Source organism: Solenopsis invicta, chromosome 9 (genome assembly GCF_016802725.1).
Source record: "Solenopsis invicta isolate M01_SB chromosome 9, UNIL_Sinv_3.0, whole genome shotgun sequence".
In the NCBI taxonomy this organism is placed as follows: Eukaryota; Metazoa; Arthropoda; class Insecta; order Hymenoptera; family Formicidae; genus Solenopsis; species Solenopsis invicta.
In genome coordinates, this window is record NC_052672.1 from 4,370,208 (window position 1) to 4,396,352 (window position 26,145).

Consider the following 26,145-nt stretch of genomic DNA (forward strand, 5'->3'; position numbering starts at 1 on the left):
TTCTGAATCACCCTGTATATATATATATATATATATATATATATATATATGTATGTATGTATGTATATGCATATATATACATACATACATATATATATATATATATATATATATATATATATATATATATATATATATATATATATATATATGTATGTATATATATATTTATTTATTTTTTTATTTATTTATTAACCCGTAATATTCACCCGCGATCTTTTGGACGCTACTCTAACTTTAACGCTACACAAACTATTCAAAATTAAACAACCTTCTATAAAATTAATTTTTATCTGAAAGTATACTATCTTGAGTATACACCCCTAAATTTTTGTTGAATTATCTCAAAAATTAAATGTTTTACTAATATTTTAATAAACAGTCAAATTTAGCAGTCTTTTATTTGAATTTTTAATTACGCAAAATCGAACAACCCTTTATAAAACTAATTTTTATCTAAAAATATACTATCTTAAGAATACACCCCTAAATTTTTGTTGAATAATCTCAGAAATTAAAAATTTTACTAATATTTTTATAAACAGTTAAATTTAGCAGCTTTTTATTTGAATTTTTTCATTATGCTAACATTATGTTAAATTCTAATTTAGAAAAAAAAATTATTGGATGATAATGAACCGATATCAATGTATGACCTGAAAAATTTTTGCGAAATATCAAAAAGTTGGCGACTGATTTTGTGCAGGGGTTCCAGTGGACTCTATATATGTGACCGTTATGTTATTATTTGGAAGTGTGCCCATTACGGTTTAAATATTGTTTTTTGTGATTATGTATAAAAATTTTTAAAATAATTGTTACAAATTTATATAAATTAAAGAAATGATTAAAAAATAAAGAAACATTTTTTATTTAACTTTGATTTTAAGTAAACTTCAATAAAGATATTTTATAAATTATTAAGACATTTTAAATAAAACGTATAGTATAGAATAGTATAGAAAGTAATATAGTCTATAATAGTATAGAAAGTAATGGAATTAAGTAATAAATTTTATGTTATAAAGACATTTATTTAAAGATACCTGTAGACGTATCTCTTCCTATACTTTATAAAATAAAAATAAATGTACATTGTGTAAAAATCTTTATACAATAACTTACTGTCAGATACATTATTTTCAGTTTAGCAAGTATTGTAATGCTGAGTACCACCACTATCAATTAGCTTTTGCAAACCAACAAATCCAGAGATAAAAAACTATAACATACCGTATATAGAGTTTTATTTTAATCACTATTTTAATTCTAGCTCTTCACATATGAATAGGATGTACCCTATGCAATTTTTACATTGTTGTAATTTTTTTTATAATGCAATTTGAAGACTAGAATTAAGGTGCAAAAAAATTCAACTATCCAAAGATACGATAAGCATATTTCTTTTTATTATTCTTTATATAAATTACACAAAAATTTGAAAAAAGTATTGTATCTTTGTGTTGATAACTTGTAAATTTTCGGCATTCTGGAAACCCTTTATTTTTGATTAAGTATACGTTTATTAGTTTTCAAACAGTATAAAAATAATAAGTAAAATTACAAAATTAAAAAGAATTATTTTAATATGGTGTATACGCATTATTATGTGCATTCGTACACAATATTCTTTCGCCTTCTGCATCGATCGCGCGCAAACACGATAAAACTTTTTAGACTATTCTCGAGATTCGTATTTATTAATTATACATACAATAACAATATTTATTTATTACATCCCTTTATCTACCTTTTTATGTTGTTCAAATAATGAAATTTTAATCATTAGTGTAAAATTATAATTTACCGATTTTCCAAAAATATGAATTTTTAATACTTCAAATAATTAAACTTCTTGGAGTGATTCATATTAAACTTTTTTTTTATTAGTCCAAAAGATCAATTAAAATAACTTTCACGAGTTCTTGCTTTAAGTTAAAGATAAAAAATTTTCAGTTTTTACGCAAATTACTAATTTTTTGCTAACTTTTGCAACATTCTTTTATCGTAAAATGATAATCAGTTCAAAATAAATTATTTTAAATTTGGGTCTCATTTATTTTTTTATCGAACCTAATTACATTTCTTTTTATACACGAATACAAACAAACGCATAGACATTATCATAATTTGCGTGTGTGCGTGTATGCATGTGTGCGTGTGTGCGTGCGTGCGTGCGTGCGTTTGTGTGGGTGTGTGTGTGTGTGTGTGTGTGTGTGTGTGTGTGTGCAATAATGGCATTGTAATGTTTATAATTTATATATAATTATAAATAAAAAAAAATTTTTATATTAATATTTAACTATTAAAGCGGATAGTTATTCACCACAAAAGCAAAAATGTAAGTATAAAATACATATACGTAAAAGAGTAATAACAGTAGTTATAAAAATCAAATTATAGAAAGCATATACTTATTTGCTGGCAAATTGATATCGTTTCTTGGGTACGAAATGTATAAGTAATTTCTCGCAGGGTACCAAAACGATAATTTCACCGTATTTGATCGTGTCCATTGTTTTTTCACTCTCTACTTTCCATTTTCTGAGAATAGCAACCACTAAGATTTTCAGTTCGATTAGAGCAAATTTCTTTCCTATACAGCTTCTCGGTCCAGAGCTGAACGGAATGTAGGCATACTGTTTTTTATTTTTGTTCTCTGGAAGGAAGCGATCTGGATCAAACTTTAATGGATCCGGCCAAACCTCTGGGTTTCGATGTACAAGCACTATTGGCACTACGACCTCATGATCTTTTGGAAGGATAATATGGTCATCTAAAATAAAAGAAATAAATTAACTATAGATTGCATTTGCCTCGATTAATAATACACAAAATACATTATAAAATACATTGATTTTTTGTATTGATATAATCGCTTTTGTGATCTGAAAATTAAACTATTATGTGAGATTATAATATTAATTTAACAATCTTGCAATAGTATAATTCAAGTTTAGTTTTTAATTTAAAAGATTATCTACAAGTATTTTTAGAGAAATTACTTTAATTTTTTTTAACAAAAAGAATAATAAGAACCTTATTTATAAAGTTTCATAAGTACCAAACCATAAAAGATTACCTTCAAAAAAATTATTACATTTAATTGATTTACAAACACATTTAAACGTTTACAAAACAAATTCTTTAAAATTTTCTTTTTAACTGGTAAGTTAAATGTCTTACCTAATTTTACTTCTTTCATTAGTTTCCTCGAGATTGTAGGTGCACTCGGAAATATTCGAAGCGTCTCGTCTATAACTCTGCTGAGATACTTTAAGTCATTCAGCTGCTCTTTAGTGGCTGGTGTCTCTGAATCTCTGAAAACCTCTTCGAGTTCTTCGTGAACTTTTTCCTGGTGATCGGGATTATTGCCTAAGAGAAAGAGTGTCCAACATACAGCTACTGCAGTTGTGCCGTGTCCCTGTTATTATTTTCATATTATTTTACAATTGTATAAATACATTATTGAGTGATATAAGAGAAAATTTTATATTAAGATAAATGAAGAATTTTAATTTTATTTTTGGATATTACCGCACTCATAATCGTATCGACATGCGCTCTCAACTCATTATCACTCATAGGAGTGTCGTTTTTCGCATTTTCTTCTAATAATACATCTAGAAACGTTGTCTTCTTCTTCTTACCTAATACAATACATTTTATAAAATAAAGAAAAAGAAAAAAAATGTAAAATGTATGCATAATTATAATTTACAGCAATACCTATGTCATTATCCTTATTTTTAAGTTTGATTAGGTCAGTTTTTGAATGTTGTTCCAGCTTTTTCTTTTTTATCACCTAGAATTTATCATGTTTATTGCAAATGTGTGAATTAATAAACAATATGTAAAAAATTTAAACACTGATACTGTTTTAAATCTGTTATTTCTTTTACCTCATCAGCAAATTCATGCACTATTTTAAGTGTTGATTTATATTGTCTTCCTGCAGGCGTTAAATAATACAGCCAATCAATCCAAAGCCACGGTTGAAACATTCGAATCGTTGTTAATTTGGCTATTCTAAAAGTATCAAAATACGATTGGCATTTTATCGAGTTGGAAGCAAAAATTAACACAAGTACGTCGTTCTTGAAGAATATCATCATAGCGGAAAAAGAAAGGTGACTATTCCGATAGATGTGCAGTGAGTTGGGGATAGTAGGAATCTCGTTAGTCATTCAAATTTTGAGATTATTTCCAAAATTCAATATAGTCGCCAAAGCATAATAGTGCAATAGTTTGCTCCACAAATTAGTTCAATTTCTGATTGGTTGTGATTCATAGATCTCCGCCATTATATGCAACGGTTCACCTTCCTTTTTTACATCATGAGCAGCGTAATATACCAATGTTGTGCTTGCGAAAATTGAAATTATATACAGGATCTTCCAAAAGTGTGGAAACCATTTAATATTTCGAAAACTAATAGCGAATTTGGTTGGACTGCACTAGTGCGCACTGGTGCATATTAAAGCCGCTGTACACTGATCTAATATAATTAAAAATTAAAATATAAGTATCATAAATAATAAAATATATATTTTATCAAATAGCATAATAAAATATCGAATAAGTATTTCACAATTTAATCTGTTTATATATTTATGTTAATAAATATCGTTCATCGATTAGTGTACGGCGGTTTTAATGTGCACCAGTGCTCACTAGTGCATCCAACCAAATTTGCTATAAGCAATTTCGAAAGAATTGATTTAGATAAAGGTTTAGATAAAAGCAGGATTTAGAATGATCTATTTACTGATTCTATCATTCTAATCTTGTATGGTGTTACTTCAAATAAAAATCACATACATTTTTTTAATTGAATTTTCTACTTTTGAGTCCAGAATCTATTAACCGACGTCAAAAGCTTTACAAAACATTATAACAAATTTGATTTTTATTTTGTACTTGCCGAGTTATGCGGCTTGAAAGTCATTATATACTTATAAGTCTCATAACTTAATGAATAGTAACTTTATTATAGTGTGTCGAAAAGTTATTGACACTTGCTATTAGATTCTGGAATAAAAAATAAAACGTTTTGTTTAAAGTAATCATTGTAATCTTGATTTGACCATGGCAACACCACCTAAGGTTAAAATAATAGAATCGGCCGGAAAGGCCGCCGGGCCATAACCGGGGGTACCTCGGGTACCCGTTTTTAAGACTTAAACACCGTAATACCGCCTGGCGACGAACACCGTCAGAGGAGACGCGCCGAGTCATCGCACGCGCTGAGTCGGCGCGCACGCGCACTCGCAGGACACGCGGTCCTCTCTAACCCGACGACTCCGCCGTCAAGCGCCGAAAAGATAACGCTGGCGAGCGGAGTCGCTCGGTAAGGGCCGTCACGACGAGAAACGTCGACTCCGTCACCAGCCAGCTTTCCGACACCGATTCGCTGCGCCAGTGATATTCCACTCCCAGAAGTCAGAAAAACCGATCGAAGAGTGCTTGGCCGCGGCGAGAGGGTACTCCGCCTCCGACACCGATCCTTCCTGAACATACGGACGCCCGGAAGTCGAGACCCGCTCGGGGCCAAGGTCCTTAGTCAGCGAGCTGGTCCCCGGCTGCTCGGAATCAACCTCCCTTGCCTCGTGACACCCACCAAACCGCAACCGCCATGTTCGGGTTCTCGGGTCAAGGTACATGACAGGGTGCCGCGCATCCAACCTGCGACGGTTCCGTCGAAAAACCACCACACCGCGCGGAAATCCGGCCTGCCCGCGATAATCGCGTCGCGACGGCTAGCCCGCGAACCGTATCGCCAGGCCACGCTTACCGCGTTGCGAAACGCGGCACGCCGGCCAAAGGCCGCGCCCATACCAGAATGCGCCGATATACTCTTGTACAATCTAGCGCTGGGACGCATACTTGTGTATATATATATGTAAATAGCTTACCGTGTACATGTCGTCGATCAAATATATGTCAATACGTTCAAAATCATATCTCGCCTAACGTATCTCGAACCGCCCCGTCGACCTTCCTTTCTACCGCGTCGAACCATTTTCGCGGTCTAGCACCGAGAATCCGACGAGCTGATCTGCGCGCGGAAAGTCGGTAAATTACACAGTAAATAGATCTTTTTAAACCCTACAACTATTGTCTAAAATTCTTTCGGAACAATTCTTTCGAAAATGCTTATTTTCTGAAATATTAAAGGGTTTTCACACTTTCGCAAGACCCGCTAAAATTGATTCTTAACATTATTAAGTATTAAAATACTAAGTGTTTCATTAACAATAGCAATATAAAAATTTTGGAACTGACTTTTGTATTGCTGTTATATGTGGGGATTGAACTCTTCCTTGAACATGTAAATCCATACCCATTGCCGTTTCTGCAAAATAATAATTGATATTTTTGTTTTCTTTACTACGTCGTTTATAACAATTAGGTCTGCTTTCTTAATTACAAAATTTTGCTAAATAAAAATTTGCTTGTGAGAACAAGAATTTGCACGAATTACAGTAGTCTAACATAAATCTCTGACATTATATTGCTATTACTACTTTAGTAATTTAATAAGAATTTCTTTCAAATCTAAACAAGAAGGCCTTCCTCGGTCATAGTTGGATTTTAGTGTTTTTATGTATTCGTGAATTTTTTTACTATTACAACAAATAATTTGCAAATTTAAAAAAATAAATATTAATAAATTTAAAGGTATGCAGATTTGAACGGTAAACAAGGTCGAGTCAAGCAATTATTAGATCTAATCAATAATAAATTAAATTTATTATATATTTAAGAAGCAGAATTTAATACATAAATTTACTACATAAACATGTTTCAGATTTATTTGTCCTTCTTTAGTATGTTACAATTTAAAATGTGTCGCTTACATAAATATAATGATTCAATGGGGAAATGAAAATGTAGGGTGATGACTAGAGTACATGATTAAACAGTTAAAGGTAGAAAACACCCACATTGAGCAGTATCTCGATCTTATTAGCGGTCATCTTTTTTAGTCTATTGTGCCGTCAGATTACGTTATTAATGCAGTAAAATTATAAGGATGTTGAACAGAGTCGAGGCAGCACGATAACATTATGTATAATCTTAACACACCGGCGGTTTGATCTCGACTTTAAATATATTCTCAGTGTTTGCTGTTATCTATATAAAATTATCTAGATAGTTATCTAGATAAAGAAATGGCTTTTTCTTATCTTTATCTAGATGATCAAAATATAAATTATCTTTGTCTTATCTTAGATTTAAAAAAGTGTTGTCTTTATCAAATTATCTAAGATGACGTGTAGTGGGATTACAAAAATCGCATCTACAAAAACCACAAGTCGATCTCACGCTGTCGCAACAATTATTATAGTCAAATATTGTTTTCGACTGAAGGCGAACTCGGGTCAAATTCGACGCTAAAATATAATACATCATTGCCATCATCGGCAGCAGTAGAGCGCCTCTTCAGTTGCGGACAGTAGATATTTGCACTTGGTAGAATTCGGACAAATTATTTAAAAAACTATTATTTTTAAGAAATTATGATTTATAATTTCCTTTTCATTTATTAATTATTTTAATCAATAAATGTTCAATGTTCAACCAATAAATAGAAGTTTTATAAAAATTTTTCTGTATTCTATGTTCTTCCTTAACAGTTAAATTATCTTAAAATTATCTAGATAAAACAATGTATAAATTTTTCTTTTATCTAGATAAATTAAATTTGAATTATCTTTATCTTATCTAAGATAACTTTAAATGTAATTTATCTTATCTTTATCTAGATAATTTTAAGTTATTTAAATGCAACACTGTATATTCTTTTTACTTTTCATAAAATGACTAATAATATTAATTGTAACGTATATAATGTATTATGTTGAAAATGCTTTTTTGAGAAAAATATTGTAATTATGTAGTGTGTATCATAAGAAATAATACATTACCGCAGATAATATCAAGAGCCGCGTTCATAAGAAAAGGAAAAATATTAACGGCATTCCCTGGATTTTCGTCCATTTTTCTTTGGAGACACTCAGTTAAAAGTTTTGCTTTTTCAGTCATAACCACAGCAAATGTATTAGAATTAAATGGTATCTGGATGAGGTCTCTATCGTGGCGCCATTGTTTTCCTAAATCAGCATTAAAATGTTATATATTCAAGTTGTTAGAATACCGCAAAAATAAAAAAACTACAAAATTTGTTCAATCAAAGAAAAAATAGAAGGTCAGAAAGCAAAAAGAGATGTACTTATTTACCATAATAAACATAAATATATCCGCATAATCATTAAACTGATTGTTCATCATTAACCCTGCTGATCTGTTCGAATTTACAATACAGTTGATCTATTCGGGTCATTATTTTATATATTTGCAAATATATAAAAACAAAACAAACAGCTATAAACCTTTATTACTAAAAATTCAAAGATAAATAAAAAAAAAATAAATAATACACCAAAAAATAAAGGAAAACATATTTTATAAGTTGATACAATTTGGACAAAAATAACTTGTGTGTGACTTATAAATGTGTTTTTAGCAATTACTACATACAATATTTGTTTTGTTGTCATTGCTTGATTAAAAAAATTTGCATTTATGTTGTAAAACTCAATCATTGGCCAGCAGCGCTTTGTTTTCTTTTTACTAAAAAATTTTGTATAAATTTTGTAAAGACAAGACAAAACAGGACTGTGTAACAACCCTCTCGATGTGACCCACCTCAACGTGGTGAGAGGGTGAACTCCATCCCCGAATGTACTCGGGGATGGGGGCCAAGAGATCACGTGGAAGGCATTTGTCTCCAAACCGAAGACAAATGCCTTGCCCAAGGCGTCTCCGGGCGCGGCGGGCACGGGAAGGAGAGGGGCTGGTAATCCCTGTGTCTGGGGACGGTGTCGTTCTCACGGCTCGCGTCCTGGCACGGGGAGAGCCAGTCCCTCCGGGAAGGACGGGCCGGCGGGTTTTGGCGCTGCCAATCCCGCCGGGCTGGGCCGTTCCGGGCCGCCTGGACGTATTCCAGGGCAGGGTCGGAGCGGCGGGGGTGTCCCGGCGCGTGCATCGTGGGAAACTCTCCCCGATGCATCGGGTCGGGGCGGCCCTCGGGCCGCTCGGACTTTTCCGAGGCAGGGCCGAGGGCGCGTGCGGACAGCGGCGAGGAGTCTCTGTGAAGGGACTTGTCCCGGAACGGAACTCCCCGCCGCCACCAATCGGACGAGACGGGCCGCTGGGACCCCGGTTCACCGGACCCAGCGGGCTGGGCCGTCTCCGGGCCGCCCGGATTTATTCCGGGTCAGGGTCGGAGCGGTGGAGGACGGTCCAGCGCGTTCCTCGTGGGAAACCCTCCCCGAGGTTGCGGGCTGGACTGGCTCCGGGGCCGCTCGGAAGTATTCCGAGGCGGGGCCCGGGGCGGTGTTGGCTGGCCCGGCATTCCGCGACGGCGTCCCTTCCGAAGCGGGTGCCGGGCCGGAGTCTTGTCCCCCCAGGGGAGTTGTCACCCCCCTGGGTGGACGTGCTGGTCGCCACGGCGGCTAGGGTGCGGAAGGGGCGTCGCTTCCGTTGCCCGACCCGTCCGTGGGGCCCCCCGGGTGGCGCCACCCGTGACGGTGCCCCCGCTGTCGGAGGCGGGGGACCCCTGAAAGCCCATACGGGGCGAGCCCTTGATGGCTCCTCCGTATGGGTGTGTAGGGGGCTGGAGGCCCGTGCCCTGGATGTCACATCCCCAGGGCCTGCGCCATAAGCCGACCCCCCGGAGTACCGGGGGCACCCGTACCGGTCATGTTTCGGCGGGGTGGGAGATACGCCGGTCGGTCCAGCCGTCACGGGGAGTGTGATCAAACAAAAATGAATCATGAAATTAAAAACGAGGCAGGAAAAAGCGGTACGCCCAAGGGCGCCCGCTTGTGTGCTGGATCGGGAGGGACGAGATCTTCGTCCTCTCCTGACCTATTGAAAGGAGACATCTCTCCCGCAGAAGGGAGAGATGCCACTAAACACGCGAGGGGACCCTCTGTGGGGACTGGAGGGTTGGAGCTTTTCAGCCCGTCCAGTTCCCCGGGGAACCCCTCCCCCACAAAAAGGAGGAGACCAGGAAGCTCCAAGTTACACTGGAGGACTTCCTCCCCAAGGGGGAGAAGGCACGCCTCACTGGCTCGAGGCCGGGCCCGGCCTGCAGTAAGGGCGCTAAACCCGATAACTGCCGGCCGGATGAAACCCGCCTCGAGCCGAGAAGTACTCCCGGGCCAAGCCAGGGAAACAGGGAAAGACCCTCCCTGCCGCCCTCACCGACACCTGCCGGGGCGCCCATCCATATGGATGTGGACTCCGATGTAGAGTCGGTGGGACGGGGAACTAAGAGGGCACATAAGAAGACGGCTCCCGCATATTACATCTCTTCGTCGACCGAGACGGATGAAGGTCCGACGAAGAGAGGACGCGGGAGACCCGCCAAAGACCCCTCCCATAAGGGGCAATTTACGGCCCAGGCCCTGGCACAGAAGGCGGAAGCCGAAAAGGCCAAACAATTAAAGAAAGACCACAGGGCAATCACAAACCCTGAGGTCAAGCCCACCTCTGGGCGAGCCTCGAGGGCGCAAAATGAAGCCCTCGAGCGCGCAGAGGAACTGGAGGCACAGCCCCTGGCTGCGGTGGCGACTGTCATGTCCAATAGTTTGGGCATGATAGCCAAGTCCGTAGAGCGGTCCGGCAACATCCAAGGTCCCATCAAGAGGGACCTATGGACCGCTTACACGGAACTGACGGCTGGCCTGACCGCCATCGTGGCCAGGCAAGGGGAGAGTAATGAAGCGCGACTCCAACGGGAGGAAAGTGCGGCCCTAAAGAAAGCCAGGGCCAAATGGGCCAAGGAAAAGGCTAAGCTGGAGGCAGAGCTCCGCCAACTGAGAGTCCGCGTCGAGCGCCTCCAGTGCCCTTCCATGGCCCAAGGTGGTGAATACACCGACGCCGAGGTCCAGACGGACCTCGATGAAGAGGTCCTGGGGGCCCTGGTGGGATCGCCCTCCCACGTGCCAGATCCAAATGAGGATTTGGACACGGGAGCAGAGGAGCTTCCCGCCCCGGAACCCCCTCAGCTGGTGGGTGGCGCGACCATGCGACCCAAAAAAGGGCCGATGGTCGTGTCCGTGGAGAAGTTAAAAGAGCCCCTGGTCATATCAGCCAGGGACTTCAAAAAGCCCTATTACCGTCCGCCGCTGCAGGGGGTCAGCAAACAGCTGAACCCCCTGTCGAAAGCGGCGGACCGGGTAGCGGCTCCCGCCTCCCGCACCTCCTTCCCCTCCCTTCCCCCTCCCTCCAGTTCTCTGGAGACGTCGGGATGGACCAGGGTGGAGGATGGCGGGAGAAAAGAGAAGAAGAGGGCGAAAGCCCTGACCGAGGACGGCCTCAAGGAGGCTCTTTCCAGAGTTCTCCCGGCCGTCCTCGCTGAGATGGGGCTCCTTCCCGCCCCTAGGGTGCCAGAGAGGCCCAGGGCGCCCCCGACTGCGGGCAAGACTGCCAAGCAGTCCGGGGCTGCCCCCCAGAAGGGAGCGGGCAACGCGGTCGCAACGACCGCGAAGCCCGCCCCGACGCAGAAGACGACCACCCCGTCCATACTGGAGTTATGGACGGAGGTGGTCTCCAAAAAGTCGAGACGGAAGGCCGCTAGAGCCGTCGAGGAGGCGGCAAAGACGGCCCCCACGGTGAAGAGGCCGACAAGGGTCCTTCCGGTCCCGCCCCAAAAAACCCCCCCCAACAATCTTCTTCGAAGAAGAAGAAGAAGAAAAGGGGCGGTTGTGGAGGGGGCCAAGGGGGTCCCGGGGGGCCACCCCCACCGAGCGGTGTCAGCTCCCAGGGCCCGGCTAGGGTGACCAGAATCAAGCCGCCGACTACAGCGGCAGTCACGGTCACCTGTGCCGACCCGGGAGCATATGCGCGGGTCCTCAAGACCGCGAGGGAGAGAGTTGATCTCTCCTCCCTCGGAATCGAGGACCTGCGCCCCCGCAGAGCGGTCACGGGAGCCCTGATTCTCGAGGTTAGGGGCGTCGATAATGGTACAAAAGCCGATGCCCTGGCCGAGGGGATCAGAGCTGCCCTGACGGGACGGGACGACGTCAAGGTAGCTCGACCATGCAAGACGGTCGAGCTACGCTTGACCGGCCTGGACGATTCGGTCACCTCCAGCGAGGTGGCCGAGGTCCTGGGAGCCATGGGAGGATGCTCCCCCCACGATTTGAAAGTGGGGGATATCCGTATGGCTCCCAATGGGCTGGGCACCTGCTGGGTGCGCTGCCCAGCAAAGGCGGGCAAGGCAGTCTTGGCCGCCCCCCGGGTTAGGGTGGGCTGGTCAAGCTGCCGAGTGGCGCTGCTCCCTTCGCGGGGACTCCAGTGCCACCGGTGCCTGGCCACGGGCCACGTCCAGGCCAAGTGCAGCAGCCGGATCGACAGATCCGGCTGCTGCTACAGATGCGGAGGCATTGGCCATCTGGCCAATGCCTGCAAGGAGAAAGCGGGCTGCCCGGTCTGTAAAGACGCGGGCAAGCCCGCCGAACATCGGATTGGTGCGAAGGGGTGCCTGGCGAACAAGCCTCAAAAGGCACCCCCGAGCGCCGGGGGCCGCAGCGAGGCGGGGTCGACAGCAACGCCAACCCCGCCGCAGATCGCGGCCCCCTCGGAGATAGAAGCTCCTCTCCGCAAAGGGAGAGGAGAGTCAGAGAGGAGGAAGCAGCAACAGACTGCGTAGAGATGCAGGAGGTGGAGGAGCCTCGGGAGCAAGCCAACGATGCCCCCTAGGCTCCTCCAGGCCAACCTCAACCACGCCAGGGCTGCGCAGGACATGCTTGCGCAGTGCCTGGCGGAGGGAGGTGGCGGGCTGGCCATCGTCGCCGATCCTTATAGGATACCCGAGGGCAACCCCAACTGGGTTGGAGATCCCTCGGGAAAGGTGGCGATGGTCAGCCATCACGTGCCGGGCGCTCCGCCGATGATTCCGATATCGGCCGGAGAGGGCTTCGTGATGGTCGAGTATGGACCCATCGACGTTATGGGATGTTACTTCCCCCTAGCCTTAACAGGGGGGAATACGAGGCGGCCCTGGATGCCATGGAGAGCGAGATTATAGCTCGCTCTCCTAGGCCGGTCGTCGTGGGGTGAGACCTCAACGCCCACGCTGTGGCTTGGGGCTCCCCTCGCACAGACCTTAGGGGCCGCCTCACCCTGGAGTTTGCGGCGGGGCTCGGCCTGGTCCTGTTGAACAGGGGCCGGGTCAGCACCTTCGTGGGGGCAAGGGGGGAGTCCATCGTTGACGTGACGTGGGCTTCCCCCAACGCCCTTAACAGGGTGAAGGGATGGCGCGTGGAGACGGGCTCCTTGGGAGAGCTGTCTGATCATAGACTAATCTCCATGGAGCTCGTCTCCCCCCCCCGCGGAGACGCGCGAGTCACGCCGCCGCAAACGCGATGGACGTCGATGGGTTCTGAGGAAGCTCGACCCGGAAGCCCTCGAGGTCAGCCTCCTGGCATCTACCTGGCCGGGAAGAGAGGCTGACCTTGGAGCCGAGGAGGAGGCGGAGCGCCTATGCGACATGATGTCGCGCGCATGCGACGCCTCCATGCCCCGCAGCCGACCAATGGCGCGCCGCGCCGTCTACTGGTGGTCCGCGGAGCTCGCTGAACTCAGACGAGCCACCGTGGCCGCCAGGCGGGCGCACACGCGCGCCAAGCGGCGGGGCATGGAGGAAGTGCTGACAAACGCCACGGCGGTCCTCAGGGATGCCAGAAAGGCCCTGAGGACCGCCATAGCTCGGGCGAAGGCCGCGGCCTGGCAGGACATGCTCTCCGAGCTGGATCGCGACCCGTGGGGCAGGCCATACCGCATTGTGACGAAAAGGCTTCGCCCATGGGCGCCTCCAGTCTCGGAGACGCTGGACCCCCAGTTCCTCCAAAAGGTGGTGGACACACTGTTCCCCACCCGGGGGAGGGACATCCCGGAAAAGTCCGGCCCTCCCCCAGAATGGACGGAGGAACTGGAGGTGTCCAGGCACGAAATGGTCGCGGCCTTCGCCCGCATCAGGGGCAAAGCGAAGGCGCCCGGGCCAGATGGCATTTATGCCAAGGTCTGGGCCAGGGCGTCGCCCATCGTAGGGGAGGCACTTCGTGCCACGTACACGAAGTGCCTCCGAGAAGGTACCTTCCCCAGGAGGTGGAAGAGGGCCCGGCTTGTCCTCCTCAAAAAGGAGGGCAAGCCCGCGGAGAGTCCCTCCGCGTTCAGGCCCCTCTGTATGCTGGATGATGCGGGCAAGATTTTCGAGCGAATAATCGCTAACCGCATCATCCGGCATATGGCCCGGAACGGTCCTGAGCTGTCCCCCGAACAATACGGGTTCCGAGAGGCGCGATCGACAATCTACGCGATACGTCAAGTTCGGTCCCTCTCGGAATCCCTAACGGGGGACGGGATGGTGGCGTTGGCGATATCATTGGATATCGCCAACGCCTTTAATAGCCTCCCCTGGGGCGAGGTAGTGGCGGCGCTGAGCGAGCACTTTCGCTTGCCGCCCTACCTCGTCGCCATCGTTCAGGACTATTTCCGGGAGAGGGAGCTGGAGTTCCGCGATAAAGACGGACTCCAGCAGCTGAGGGACGTGTCCTGCGGCGTTCCACAGGGGTCTGTTTTGGGCCCCCTGCTATGGAACGCCGCATATGACAGAGTGCTCCGCACGGCCCTCCCCCCTCGCTGCTACGTCGTCGGCTACGCCGACGACACGTTCATAGTAGCGGGGGGGACCTCCTGGGGAAGAGCAGTCGCCAATGGCGACTGGGCTGTGGCCTGTGTCGTCGGTGCCATTAAAGGCCTGGGCCTGAGGGTGGCCCCGGAGAAGACAGAGGCCATCTTCTTTCATGATGGCTCCTCCGGGGTACCGCCCCAGGCCTTCGTCCTGGTGGACAACACCCGTGTCCAGGTGGGTGCAACCCTGAAGTACCTTGGGTTGCACCTGGACGGTCGCTGGGCCTTCGCTGATCATTTTGATCAGCTGGCCCAGCGGTTGGGCAGGAGGGTAGACGCCCTCAATGGGTTGATGCCCAACCTCCGGGGTCCGAGGGTGGGTGCTAGACGCGCGTACGCCCTCGCGGTCATGTCCGGGGCGCTGTATGGCGCCCCGGTGTGGTTCCGCGAGGCGCTGGCCAGCCGCCGCATCAAAAAGGTGCTGCACGACGTGCAGCGGCGGCTGGCGAGAAGGATAACGCGCGCGTTTAGTACCGCTCCCAACGCGGCAATCATGGCCCTGGCGGGGCTCCCCCCGGCGGAGTATACGGCCGATGCCCTGGCGTGGACTTGCGCCAGGGCAAAAGCCATCCGCCTCGAGGGGGGGGTAGTTACCCCCAGGGCCGCTGCGTTGCTACGGGAGAGGGCCCGTCGGCGGGTGATGAGGGCATGGAAAAGGAGCCTCATCGACAACCCGCCGGCGGCCGGATCTCGGATCTTGGAGGCCGTCCTACCACACCTGGACGATTGGGTGGGCCGCCCGTTTGGCGGTTTGTCCTACAGGACGACACAGGTGCTCATCGGGCATGGCTGCTTCGGTGAGTACCTGTGCAGGATAAGGAAGGAACCGACGACACGGTGCCATCACTGTGGCACCGCCCGGGACTCCGCGCAGCACACGCTGGAAGAGTGTCCAGCGTGGGAAGGGCTGCGCGGAGTCCTGAGGGCCGAAGTGGGAGATGACCTCACCCTGCCGGCCATCATTGGTCAGATGGTCGGCAGGGAGAGTGCCTGGAAAGCGGTCTCCTCCTTCTGCGAGCAAGTAATGCTGCAGAAGGAGGAGGCCGAGAAGGTGAGAGAGAGGCGGCCGGGGGGACGAATGCCCCCTGGCAACGCCAACAGTGGCAGGGGCGGCAGGGACGAGAGCCATGACCCAACTTGGCTCCCGCCCCGGCCGCCTAGGCGAAGAAAAACTGCCCCCCGTCCTCCGGGCCCTAGTGGCCCTGCTGTACGGAGGCGGAGGGGCAGAAGAGCCGTGGCGGTCGCCCCCTCCCTCCCCACTATCGAGGAGGAGAGGGACGACGGCGACCGCCACGGAAATGATGATGAAAGGGAGCGACCCCCCTCCCCTAGGCTGCCGGCCCAGCTTTTGGGACGCACAGCCGTGGGAGGAGGGCCCCCCACCGTATTAGTGAACCCGGCGAGGCAGACCCGACCTGACGGTCCGGGGGGGTCGACTCCGTGACGTAACGCGGAGCCGTACCCCCCCTGCCACGCCGGGGAGGGGGGAGTGGGAGGATTCTCCCCCTCCCCCCCCTAGGGTAGTTAGGAGGGCCGCGCCGCCGCACAGGGCGGCGCGAAGAGGCCCGGGGTTACGGCGGGGGCCGGATACCCCGGGCTCTACCCCCAAACCAACAGGGGAAGAGGCGGGGGGCTGGTGTCACCCCTTCCCCCGACCTAGGGCTACCAGGCCCAAGAGCCCTGCCGGGTGTTCCCAGAGCGCACCCGGCGTGACGAATCGGCCCATGGCCGATCGGGTCCGGGGGGCTCCGGAAGTATGCTGCACGCGTTCCCGGAGCCCCCCAGTCATGGACCAGGGCAGGACACCCGGAGAGGTTTTAGTGGGTATGTCCCCGCCGACACGTCGTCGGCGGGGAAGAGCCCCACATAACCACCAGGCCTCCCCCGAGGCCTGGGGTATGCGGTAACGCATTTCCTCTCCGTTATCAAAAAAAAAAAAAAAAAAAAACAGGACTGTGTAACAAAGCTTTTAATATTACATAATTTCTTATATACATTACAAATTTAATGTTACACTATTAATCTCTCAATACACATAGTCAAAATACGCGATCTCCACGATAACAGCCGCCACGAAGTAAGCACTGAATGAGAACCAACATATCGGAAAAGTGATGACAATAAACTTCGAGAAATCGAATATCGATGCAATGCACTTTTTCAGATATATTTTTGTCATAACAATTAATAAACATTTTCAAAATAATTATGATAATATTTATTGTAAATATTTTTGAAACGTTTATGATAAACATTTATGATTTGTCAAATCTAAATTTATAAATATATTTATTAAATGTTTATGATATACGTTTATAAAATATTAAAATAAATATTATAAATATTTAGTAAATGTTTTATGCTGTTTCGGAATATTTTGTGCTATTTCAGATAATAATATAAATAAATAATAAAGTAATGAAATTTGTTCCCTTTTCTCACAATATTTGATAATATTCCTGAAAACAATAAACTTGTTGCCAAACATTGATTTATAATACAATAATAATAACTAAATTTAATATTATGTTCCTTTTTGTCATAAAACACTGTTAAATTTTAATTAGCGTTATTAATTATTTTTTTGGGTTCATATTGAGCCAAACGTAACGTACGTAACAACTAAAAATTTTAGGAAAAGAAGGAAAAATTTTTTTAAACTTTCTTAATCACAGTAACGTTTTTAAGATATAAAACAAAGTCATGAAAGGTCAAACTGCTCACTTGTCACATAAAAATGTTACAGAGAAAAAATCATTTTGGGTCAAATAGACCCGAACAGATCAGCAGGGATAAATCGGTAAATTGAATATTTCAACTTAGTCTTAGCAGTCTTAATAAGTAACGTAAAAATTAAACAAATTTAGACGTATAGATTTAAATAAATATAAATAAACAAATAAATAAATGAAGCGGATGTGTCAAACCATATAGAAGGTTACATCAAAATGTCAAATAGAATATAAAATATATATTAATTTGCGAAATTCGAATAATAAATGTTGAATTATTCACGATTACTAATAAATTTGTACGATAGAATGCGCAATTCTTATTGCTACATGAGAATAATTTGAGTCCATTTATAAAACAATCAGTGAATTTTCAAATGTGGTCAAGTAGTAATATTCAATAAATGTTTTTCATATTTTCAAGAAGTATACGAATATGTTTAATAAATTACAAGGACTAAAACGTGTTGTTACGTTAGAGTATGAATACATGTTGTAACGACGAGAAATGCGCATCGCGCACACACATGCGGATGCAATACGTGCATCACATCGAATAGGCGACGGTCGGATGACGCGGCATAACAAAGCAGCAAAAAAGGGACACAAATAAACAAAGAAGCGAAGCTTGGACGGGTTCGAATCTTTCCGGGTCGCACGCGGTTATCACCCAGCCATAAACATCGTCTAGACGATGCGGCGCCGATATTACAATTGCAGGGCGATTGTAAATAATTGTCCTGTGACAATATCGGCGTCACTAGTCCTGGGACCGTCGGCAATCGTTCGTCGGCCGATCGTCTTTATTCGCTGCGCTTGGAAACCAAACATCCGAATCGCCCAATCGGGCGAGGATTTCGGAAATCGGAACCAAGTGGGGTGAGAACGTGGCGATTCCTGAATTAATAAATAAGGGTCTGGAAGGCTCTCCGTTACCTTTTTTAATCCGACTTCGTCGCGGTAGCAACCAAGTGTTCGCTCTCCCTGCCGTGCTTCCGCGAGCTCGCCTATTCGAGATAACCAAGCGAAGAGTCGTACCTCTAATACGAACTCGGGGCGAAATACGCTCCCGAGCCGATAACAAAGGGCGATCGTCGCATGGCGTCGTAGCCCTCTCGCTCAGCGAGAATACTCGGACCGCGCAACTGTCGTTAACGTGATAGTGTAACGCGATAATATAGTAGAAGAAACGCACTGTAAGTGGTAACTCTCAAACAAATAAATAAACGAAAACACAGTGACGAAAATTAAGTTTTTCCCACTGAACATTATTTGGTGCCTCCTGTGAGGTCGGGACTTCGCACGAGGAAGAGCCGATAACGGCAGCCTGGCACGATTCGGCGAGAAAGGATCGTCGGAACTACACCCAAGGAACGGCCGGTGGCGATAGCCTGACACGCTTCGACAAGAAACGGATCAGCGACACGACAGGTCACGATCACACGCCGAGCGTAGCTGAGTCAAAGTAAGTCGTTCGATTTCAAGCCTATTCCCATACAATAACGCTGACAGACCGAGTTAAACTCCTCGTCCATAAAAGAACGTACTTGAAATCCCAAATCACCAATTTGAGTAATCTTGTCGACAAGGGCAAGATTAGCGGCACCGCGTTAAGATTGCGAAGCGCGCGTTTAACCGAATTGCACCACGCGTACGAGGGATATAATGAGGAACTCGCGATGTTAGATTCAAGTGACGCGCACGTGGAAGAATTTAAGAATCTTCAAGAACGCTTCTATGCTCTCGCGAGTAAAATCGAGGACATTTTAAGCTCCTAAGGTGCTGCGGGCACCTCGAGCGCGGGTTCCAGCGTGTCGCACGACGAGGCGCGGTCGAACGACGATGTAAGCATGATAAAGAAAAGGCGCATCAAATTACCTGATGCGTCTCTGCCGACGTTTGACGGCCGATTCGAAGGCTGGCTATCCTTTAAAAACGCGTTTCAAAATATGATCGGTTCGCAAGCGGATTTGTCGGACGTCGACAAATTACATTACCTAAAATCGGCGTTAACCGGCGACGCTGCAAATAAAATAAACATCTTTGCGGTGGATAAGATTAATTATTCCAAGGCGTGGGATTTGCTTGAGCGTTCCTACGAGGTGAAACGCATTTTGGTAGATCGTCATATTTCCTCGATCTTGAACTTGCCTACGTTAGACAAAGAAACTACGAGCGGATTGTCGAAGCTCGCTGACGACGCACAGCAACACGTCGCAGCATTAAGCGCGCTAGAAATTTCCATCACGCCCGAGGTAGTCGTCCACGTCTTGAGAAGTAAATTACCGAAAACGACGTTAGAAAGGTGGGAAGCGACTCTCGAAATGGGCGAATGCCCAGGGCTCGAACAGATGTACGATTTCTTATACAAAACGGCGGTATGCGTGTCGATGCGTGAAAGGGCAAAGGAAACGGAGAAGTGCAAGGGCGAACTTCCCGCGAAAAGGAAACGATTTCAGCCGGAAAACAAGGCCTTTGTGTCAAATATCGGACGTAAAGAAAAAAACTGCATTGTGTGCAAGGCAAGGCGGCATCCGCTATTCTTGTGCGATAAATTTAAGCAATTACCGACACCTAAGCGCATTGAGACCATAAAAAATGCAAGGCTTTGTTATAATTGCATGCGCTCTCATCGGGATCGCCCTTGCAAGTTCTCAGGCTGCTCGATCTGTCAGAAACGTCACAACACGCTTCTTCATCTCGAAGGATACGCGAGCAAATCCGAATCTAAGCCCGATACCGACCAATCCGCATGACTAGCCGATCCGATTACAAAAAGGGTGATAAGCCTCGCGTCGATATCGCACGCGATGGCGCCGCAATTAATGACGAGCGCGATGGTATACATCCACGGCGGCGAACGTGATCCTATTAAGTGCCGTGCCTTACTGGATACGTGCGCGACGGCTAACTTCATAACAGAGCGCGTTGTGCGACGTTTGAACCTACCCGTAAAGGTACATTCGTCGCCGATTGGCGCGATTAACGCAATGAATACCGTTTCGAAGGGTGTAGTACGCGTCGCGATACAATCGACGCATGATAGTTTTTACAAGGAGCTCACGTGTCTAACTATTCCGGCCATCGCGGATTTAATACCGTCCGAGGTTTTCCCTCGAAATTCAGTCGACATACCCGCAAATATCAGATTGGCAGACTCCGATTTTCATATACCGCGTCCGGTCGAGTTATTAATTGGTGCCGGAGCCACATTATCGCTATTCTCCATAGGGCAGATTAATCTGTCGCGAGCAGGACGTGACTTGTATCTGCAGAAAACACGACTAGGTTGGGTACTTGCTGGAGAAACGACCGCGCGTATACAGTCAAGATTAGAAATGTGTGGTATGACAAAATTGGAAAATCAGTTAGATAAATTCTGGGCAATCGAGGAAGTCGCGACGGATAGATCAAGCACGAGAACGGAAGTTGGATGCGAGGCGCATTTTATAAAAAACGTTTCCCGGGATGATAGCGGGCGTTATACGGTTCGCTTGCCGTTTCGCGAAACAAATAGGCGCCTTGGCGATTCGCGCGCGATCGCACTCAAGCGCTTCTCGGCGTTAGAATGAAAACTCAGCGCGATTGAGTCATTGAGAGTCGAATACACTCGTGCAATAGTCGAATATATAAAATTAAATTATATTTCCCCGGTTAAGGATCCCTCCGATGATGGATATTATTTACCTCACCACGCGGTGATCAAGGATACGAGCAGTACCACCAAGGTGCGAATCGTATTCGACGCGTCCACTAAATCGAGTACCGGCGTGTCTTTGAACGACGTAGTGATGGTAGGTCCGTTAATACAGGTCAAATTATTTACACATTTAATCAGATTCCGTGCATATAAATATGTCATCACCGCGGATATTGAAAAAATGTATTTGCAAATAAGATTGCACGAAGACGATCGGCGTTACCAACGACTGCTATGGCGACGAAATGACAAGATAGAGACTTTGCAATTTAATACTCTTACGTTCGGCGTCTCGTCTTCGTCCTTTCTTGCGATCCGAACTTTGCATAAATTAGCGGACGATGAACACGAGATATATCTTAAGGCAGCTGAAATTCTTAAGTCCCATCTGTACGTAGATGACCTTTTAACCGGAGCCGATAGCGTTGAAGAAGTCCGAGCAATTAGAGAGGAAATAATTGCGCTGCTCGCAAGGGGCGGTTTCGCGATCAGGCAATGGGCATCCAACGATGAGCGTTGCGTAAACGATCTCGCGGTCGGCGCGCTTCACACGAAATTCACATTCGGCGGGGATCGCTCCTTAAGAACACTTGGCGTAGTGTGGTGCGCGCGGAACGATGAAATATGCTATTCCATACGGCCAATCAAAATCGCGAAAAAATTAACAAAACGGAGCATATTATCGGAAATAGCGAGGATATTCGACCCTTTGGGCTTGTTGGGTCCCGTCGTATTATATGCCAAAAAATTGATGCAAGACGTATGGAAATGCAAATTGGATTGGGACGAGTCCGTACCGCAAAGCGTATACACCGAATGGCTGGATTTTGTTGGACAACTCGAGACAATAGATCAAATATCAATCGATCGAAGATTCTTGATCGACAATTATCAAGGCATTCAAGTCCACGGATTTTGTGATGCTAGCGGCGTTGCATACGGCGCGTGTCTGTATATACGCTCGGCGGGAAAGGACGGCAATGTGGTCATTAAATTATTGTGCGCCAAATCACGCGTCGCGCCGTTAAAGGTTATCACCATACCTCGTCTCGAACTTTGCGGCGCGTTACTATTGGCCCGATTGTATAGTGAAGTAAGCAGCGCATAACCCTTAACCCCTTCCAAAGCATTTTTCTGGTGCGATTCGACCGTCGTTTTGCACTGGCTGAGCACGGCGCCTCATCTGCTCAATTCATTCGTGGCGAATCGCGTTGCGGAGATACAAAGGCTTACGGATCCGAAGAAATGGCGGCATGTCAGATCAGAGGACAATCCCGCCGACGCGATATCGCGAGGTCAGCTACCTCATGCATTTTCAAAAAATCGGACGTGGTTTTCCGGACCGGCGTGGTTACGAGAGGGCGAAAACGATTGGCCTAACGAACTTATACATATGAACGAGACACTCGAGTTAAAAAGAAATGTTTGTTTGTTGACCGCGCATTGCGACTCTGAAATGTTCGAAAGATACTCTTCGCATTCGAAACTACTCAGGGTTATTGCATATTGTTTGAGATTTCTACCTAACAATAAACACACCGGTTCGTTGTGTTCGAGTGAAATAGACGAGGCGGAAACGCGAATATTGCGAATCATGCAGGCCGATCGATTTTGCTCCGAGATTAAGGAACTCAAGAGCGGATGTTCCGTGAGCAAGGGCAGAATCGCGAATTTGAATCCATTTTTGGACGACCGCGGCTTGATTCGCGTAGGAGGACGTCTCCAAAGGGCAGATTTGTCATTCTCACGTAAGCATCCGATTTTGATTCATAGCCGACACAAGTTAACCGATCGTATCATTCGCGAGACTCACGAGGTGCATCATCACGCGGGCATTCAAACGACGCTGTACACTTTGCGTCAAAAATACTGGTTAGTCGACGGGCGCAATCAAGTACGAAAAATCGTGCGTGCGTGTGTTCGATGCTTTCGATTCGAGGCTAAGGCAATCGAATATAGAATGGGGAATCTGCCGGCGGCTCGTGTGCGCGAGGCAATACCTTTTGCGAATACCGGAATAGATTTTTGCGGGCCATTCTATATCAAGGAAAAGAAATACCGTAATCGAGCACGAGTCAAGGTGTACGTATGCGTTTTCATATGCATGTCCGTGAAGGCGATGCACCTCGAGATCGTGAGCGACTTATCAACGGACGGATTTCTTGCAGCGCTGCGACGGTTCGCAGCGAGACGAGGACTACCGCAGCACGTCTATTCCGATAACGGGACTAATTTTATAGGGGCGAATAATCAACTAAAAGAGTTATACGTCTTAATTAATTCTGATGAGCATAGAGAACGCGTGAGCAGATTCGCAAGCGATCATCGCGTAACATGGCATTTCATTCCGCCGGCGGCGCCGCATTTCGGGGGTCTGTGGGAATCCAGCGTAAAACTATTTAAGCATCACTTTAAGCGCGTAGTAGGAGATTCTTTATTTACTTTCGAAGAATTAAATACTCTTGTCGTCGAAATAGAAGGCGTTCTGAATTCCCGACCGATCACTTTCCTTTCTTCCGATCCGAACGACTTACTGGTACTGTCGCCGGTTCATTATTTGATCGGTAAACCTCTGACGGCCCTCGCGGAGGGCGACCTGTCGTCTGTTCCAGCCAACCAATTGTCAACATGGCAGCACATTAAGAAGGTGCGGCAAGACTTCTGGGCGCGCTGGAGTCTTGAATATTTGAACGAGCTCCAGACGCGCAACAAATGGATCAGAGAGGGACCAAGGCTTGACGTCGGAACCATCGTTCTCATCAAAGACAAGGGTGCGCCATGTACTCGATGGGCGATGGGCAAGGTAATAATGGTCCACCCTGGCGAAGACGGAGTGGTGCGGACAGCGACTGTGAAAACTCCGGCCGGGCAAATAAAAAGAGCGGCCAATCATTTGTGCCCCCTGCCGATCGAGCAGTAGCAAGCGTCCTCACATAATTCGTGCGTCAAGCCAATAATGGCTATACAATAGTATGACAATAACATAATAATAATAATATAAGCAATTTAGCGATAGAGATACGACATACTGCCCGATAATACATATCACATATAAATACAAACCCCGTTACAAAAAGGGCATGCGTTTAGCTATATAATATAGCGTGGATCGATCCATTATGCGTAAGCGATCTTCCTCAAAGGGGTTGATCGATTCCTCTTAACGGGGGGAGGATGTAACGACGAGAAATGCGCATCGCGCACACACATGCGGATGCATACGTGCATCACATCGAATAGGCGACGGTCGGATGACGCGGCATAACAAAGCAGCAAAAAAGGGACACAAATAAACAAAGAAGCGAAGCTTGGACGGGTTCGAATCTTTCCGGGTCGCACGCGGTTATCCCCCAGCCATAAACATCGTCTAGACGATGCGGCGCCGATATTACAATTGCAGGGCGATTGTAAATAATTGTCCTGTGACAATATCGGCGTCACTAGTCCTGGGACCGTCGGCAATCGTTCGTCGGCCGATCGTCTTTATTCGCTGCGCTTGGAAACCAAACATCCGAATCGCCCAATCGGGCGAGGATTTCGGAAATCGGAACCAAGTGGGGTGAGAACGTGGCGATTCCTGAATTAATAAATAAGGGTCTGGAAGGCTCTCCGTTACCTTTTTTAATCCGACTTCGTCGCGGTAGCAACCAAGTGTTCGCTCTCCCTGCCGTGCTTCCGCGAGCTCGCCTATTCGAGATAACCAAGCGAAGAGTCGTACCTCTAATACGAACTCGGGGCGAAATACGCTCCCGAGCCGATAACAAAGGGCGATCGTCGCATGGCGTCGTAGCCCTCTCGCTCAGCGAGAATACTCGGACCGCGCAACTGTCGTTAACGTGATAGTGTAACGCGATAATATAGTAGAAGAAACGCACTGTAAGTGGTAACTCTCAAACAAATAAATAAACGAAAACACAGTGACGAAAATTAAGTTTTTCCCACTGAACACATGTACATATATCTGTATTGAACAGAAAATAAAACTTGTTCTTTACAGCTTATCTAAATATTTTCATGAATGACTACTTAAGCATAGCTCAGTAAAAAATAGCAACTAAGCTCCAATTTTTAATAAAATTCTAAGTTTATAAGAAATATGTATACAATAAATGATTCATATAATTTTATTATTTACTCACCTGTAGACGTTAGAAGTCCCTTGCCGAACCAGGATTCCAGCAAATCATAACGCGACCCTTTTGTGATATTTATGGTGCAGGGTAATATATGCTATAAATGATTGAAAAGGATATAATATGATATTTAAAAAAAAAAACATATAACATATTTTTATGACTATTAGTATCATTTAACAAAAATAATTTTATTGAACCTGTGAACTTTTCATTTTATTATAATGACAAATTTTATTTAACAACAACAGTTTTTCATGAAATTTAATCAGAATTGTTAAAGAGAAATTTTATTTTAGAAAAAATTTTTAATTTCTTCAAATAAATTCACACAACAAAACTTTTAGTATACTTTCATCCTCTTTTTACTAATAAAACAATTATATTTACAATATACCTAATAATTATACAATAACAAAATTTGATTATTATACGTATTACGTAGTATCAGTATTGATAAAATAAAAAGATCACTCCCTCAATAAATTTTCTTACCCATCTAATCTCTTTTATTGGATTAAAATCTCATTTAAGAATAAATTTCTGAATAAGAACGTTTAATAACTGTTCGAGAATGATTTATATTACTATTTTAAAAACATGCTTTTCTATCATGATAGTTACGACGGTTATCGTATTAAATGAATAATATATTAAAAAAAGATCGCTGATATTAACATACCACTTTACTTTTTAATTATTATTCTTAAACAAAAATTGCAAAAAAACATAAACGCAAACAAATACTTCAGAAACATTAATATAAACAAAAAAGTATCTTGTATCAGATAATACAGCATTTTTCTAAATT

General features: G+C 45.4%; 2 protein-coding genes across 6 annotated transcripts; one reads left to right on the forward strand and one right to left on the reverse strand.

Moving 5' to 3' along the window:
* Positions 1-1,975: 1,975 nt before the first annotated feature.
* On the reverse strand, positions 1,976-25,462 carry LOC105207342 (cytochrome P450 4C1). 5 transcript variants are annotated; one of them, XM_039453346.1, is made up of 8 exons: positions 25,341-25,462; positions 7,932-8,117; positions 6,286-6,355; positions 3,903-4,029; positions 3,730-3,805; positions 3,538-3,650; positions 3,187-3,424; positions 1,976-2,776 (listed from the first exon to the last, which is right to left on the reverse strand). In XM_039453346.1, the coding sequence occupies exons 2-8, from the start codon at positions 8,047-8,049 to the stop codon at positions 2,415-2,417; spliced, it is 1,104 nt and encodes a 367-aa protein (XP_039309280.1). In that variant the 5' UTR covers positions 8,050-8,117; positions 25,341-25,462; the 3' UTR covers positions 1,976-2,414. The 5 variants fall into 5 exon arrangements, with proteins under 5 accessions (XP_039309280.1, XP_039309281.1, XP_039309282.1 ...); XM_039453347.1 differs by lacking the exon at positions 25,341-25,462 and having other exon boundaries at positions 7,932-8,316; XM_039453348.1 differs by lacking the exons at positions 6,286-6,355; positions 7,932-8,117; positions 25,341-25,462 and adding an exon at positions 5,159-5,705 and having other exon boundaries at positions 1,977-2,776.
* Positions 20,312-24,121, forward strand: LOC120358695. The gene is made up of 3 exons (XM_039453732.1): positions 20,312-20,989; positions 21,161-22,294; positions 22,421-24,121. The coding sequence occupies exons 1-3, from the start codon at positions 20,312-20,314 to the stop codon at positions 24,119-24,121; spliced, it is 3,513 nt and encodes a 1,170-aa protein (XP_039309666.1).
* Positions 25,463-26,145: the final 683 nt, after the last annotated feature.

Excerpts from the sequence above, each read along its gene's own strand:
- LOC105207342 (XM_039453346.1), bottom strand. The coding sequence starts at position 8,049 with ATGACTGAAAAAGCAAAACTTTTAACTGAGTGTCTCCAAAGAAAAATG. Across the intron at positions 6,356-7,931 it reads GGCTCTTGATATTATCTGCG|AAACGGCAATGGGTATGGAT; the intron begins GTAATGTATTAT and ends ATTATTTTGCAG. Across the intron at positions 3,806-3,902 it reads TGCATGAATTTGCTGATGAG|GTGATAAAAAAGAAAAAGCT; the intron begins GTAAAAGAAATA and ends GATAAATTCTAG.
- LOC120358695 (XM_039453732.1), top strand. The coding sequence starts at position 20,312 with ATGGCGCCGCAATTAATGACGAGCGCGATGGTATACATCCACGGCGGC. Across the intron at positions 20,990-21,160 it reads ATGATAGCGGGCGTTATACG|GATCCCTCCGATGATGGATA; the intron begins GTTCGCTTGCCG and ends TCCCCGGTTAAG. Across the intron at positions 22,295-22,420 it reads TGGCCCGATTGTATAGTGAA|ATACAAAGGCTTACGGATCC; the intron begins GTAAGCAGCGCA and ends CGCGTTGCGGAG.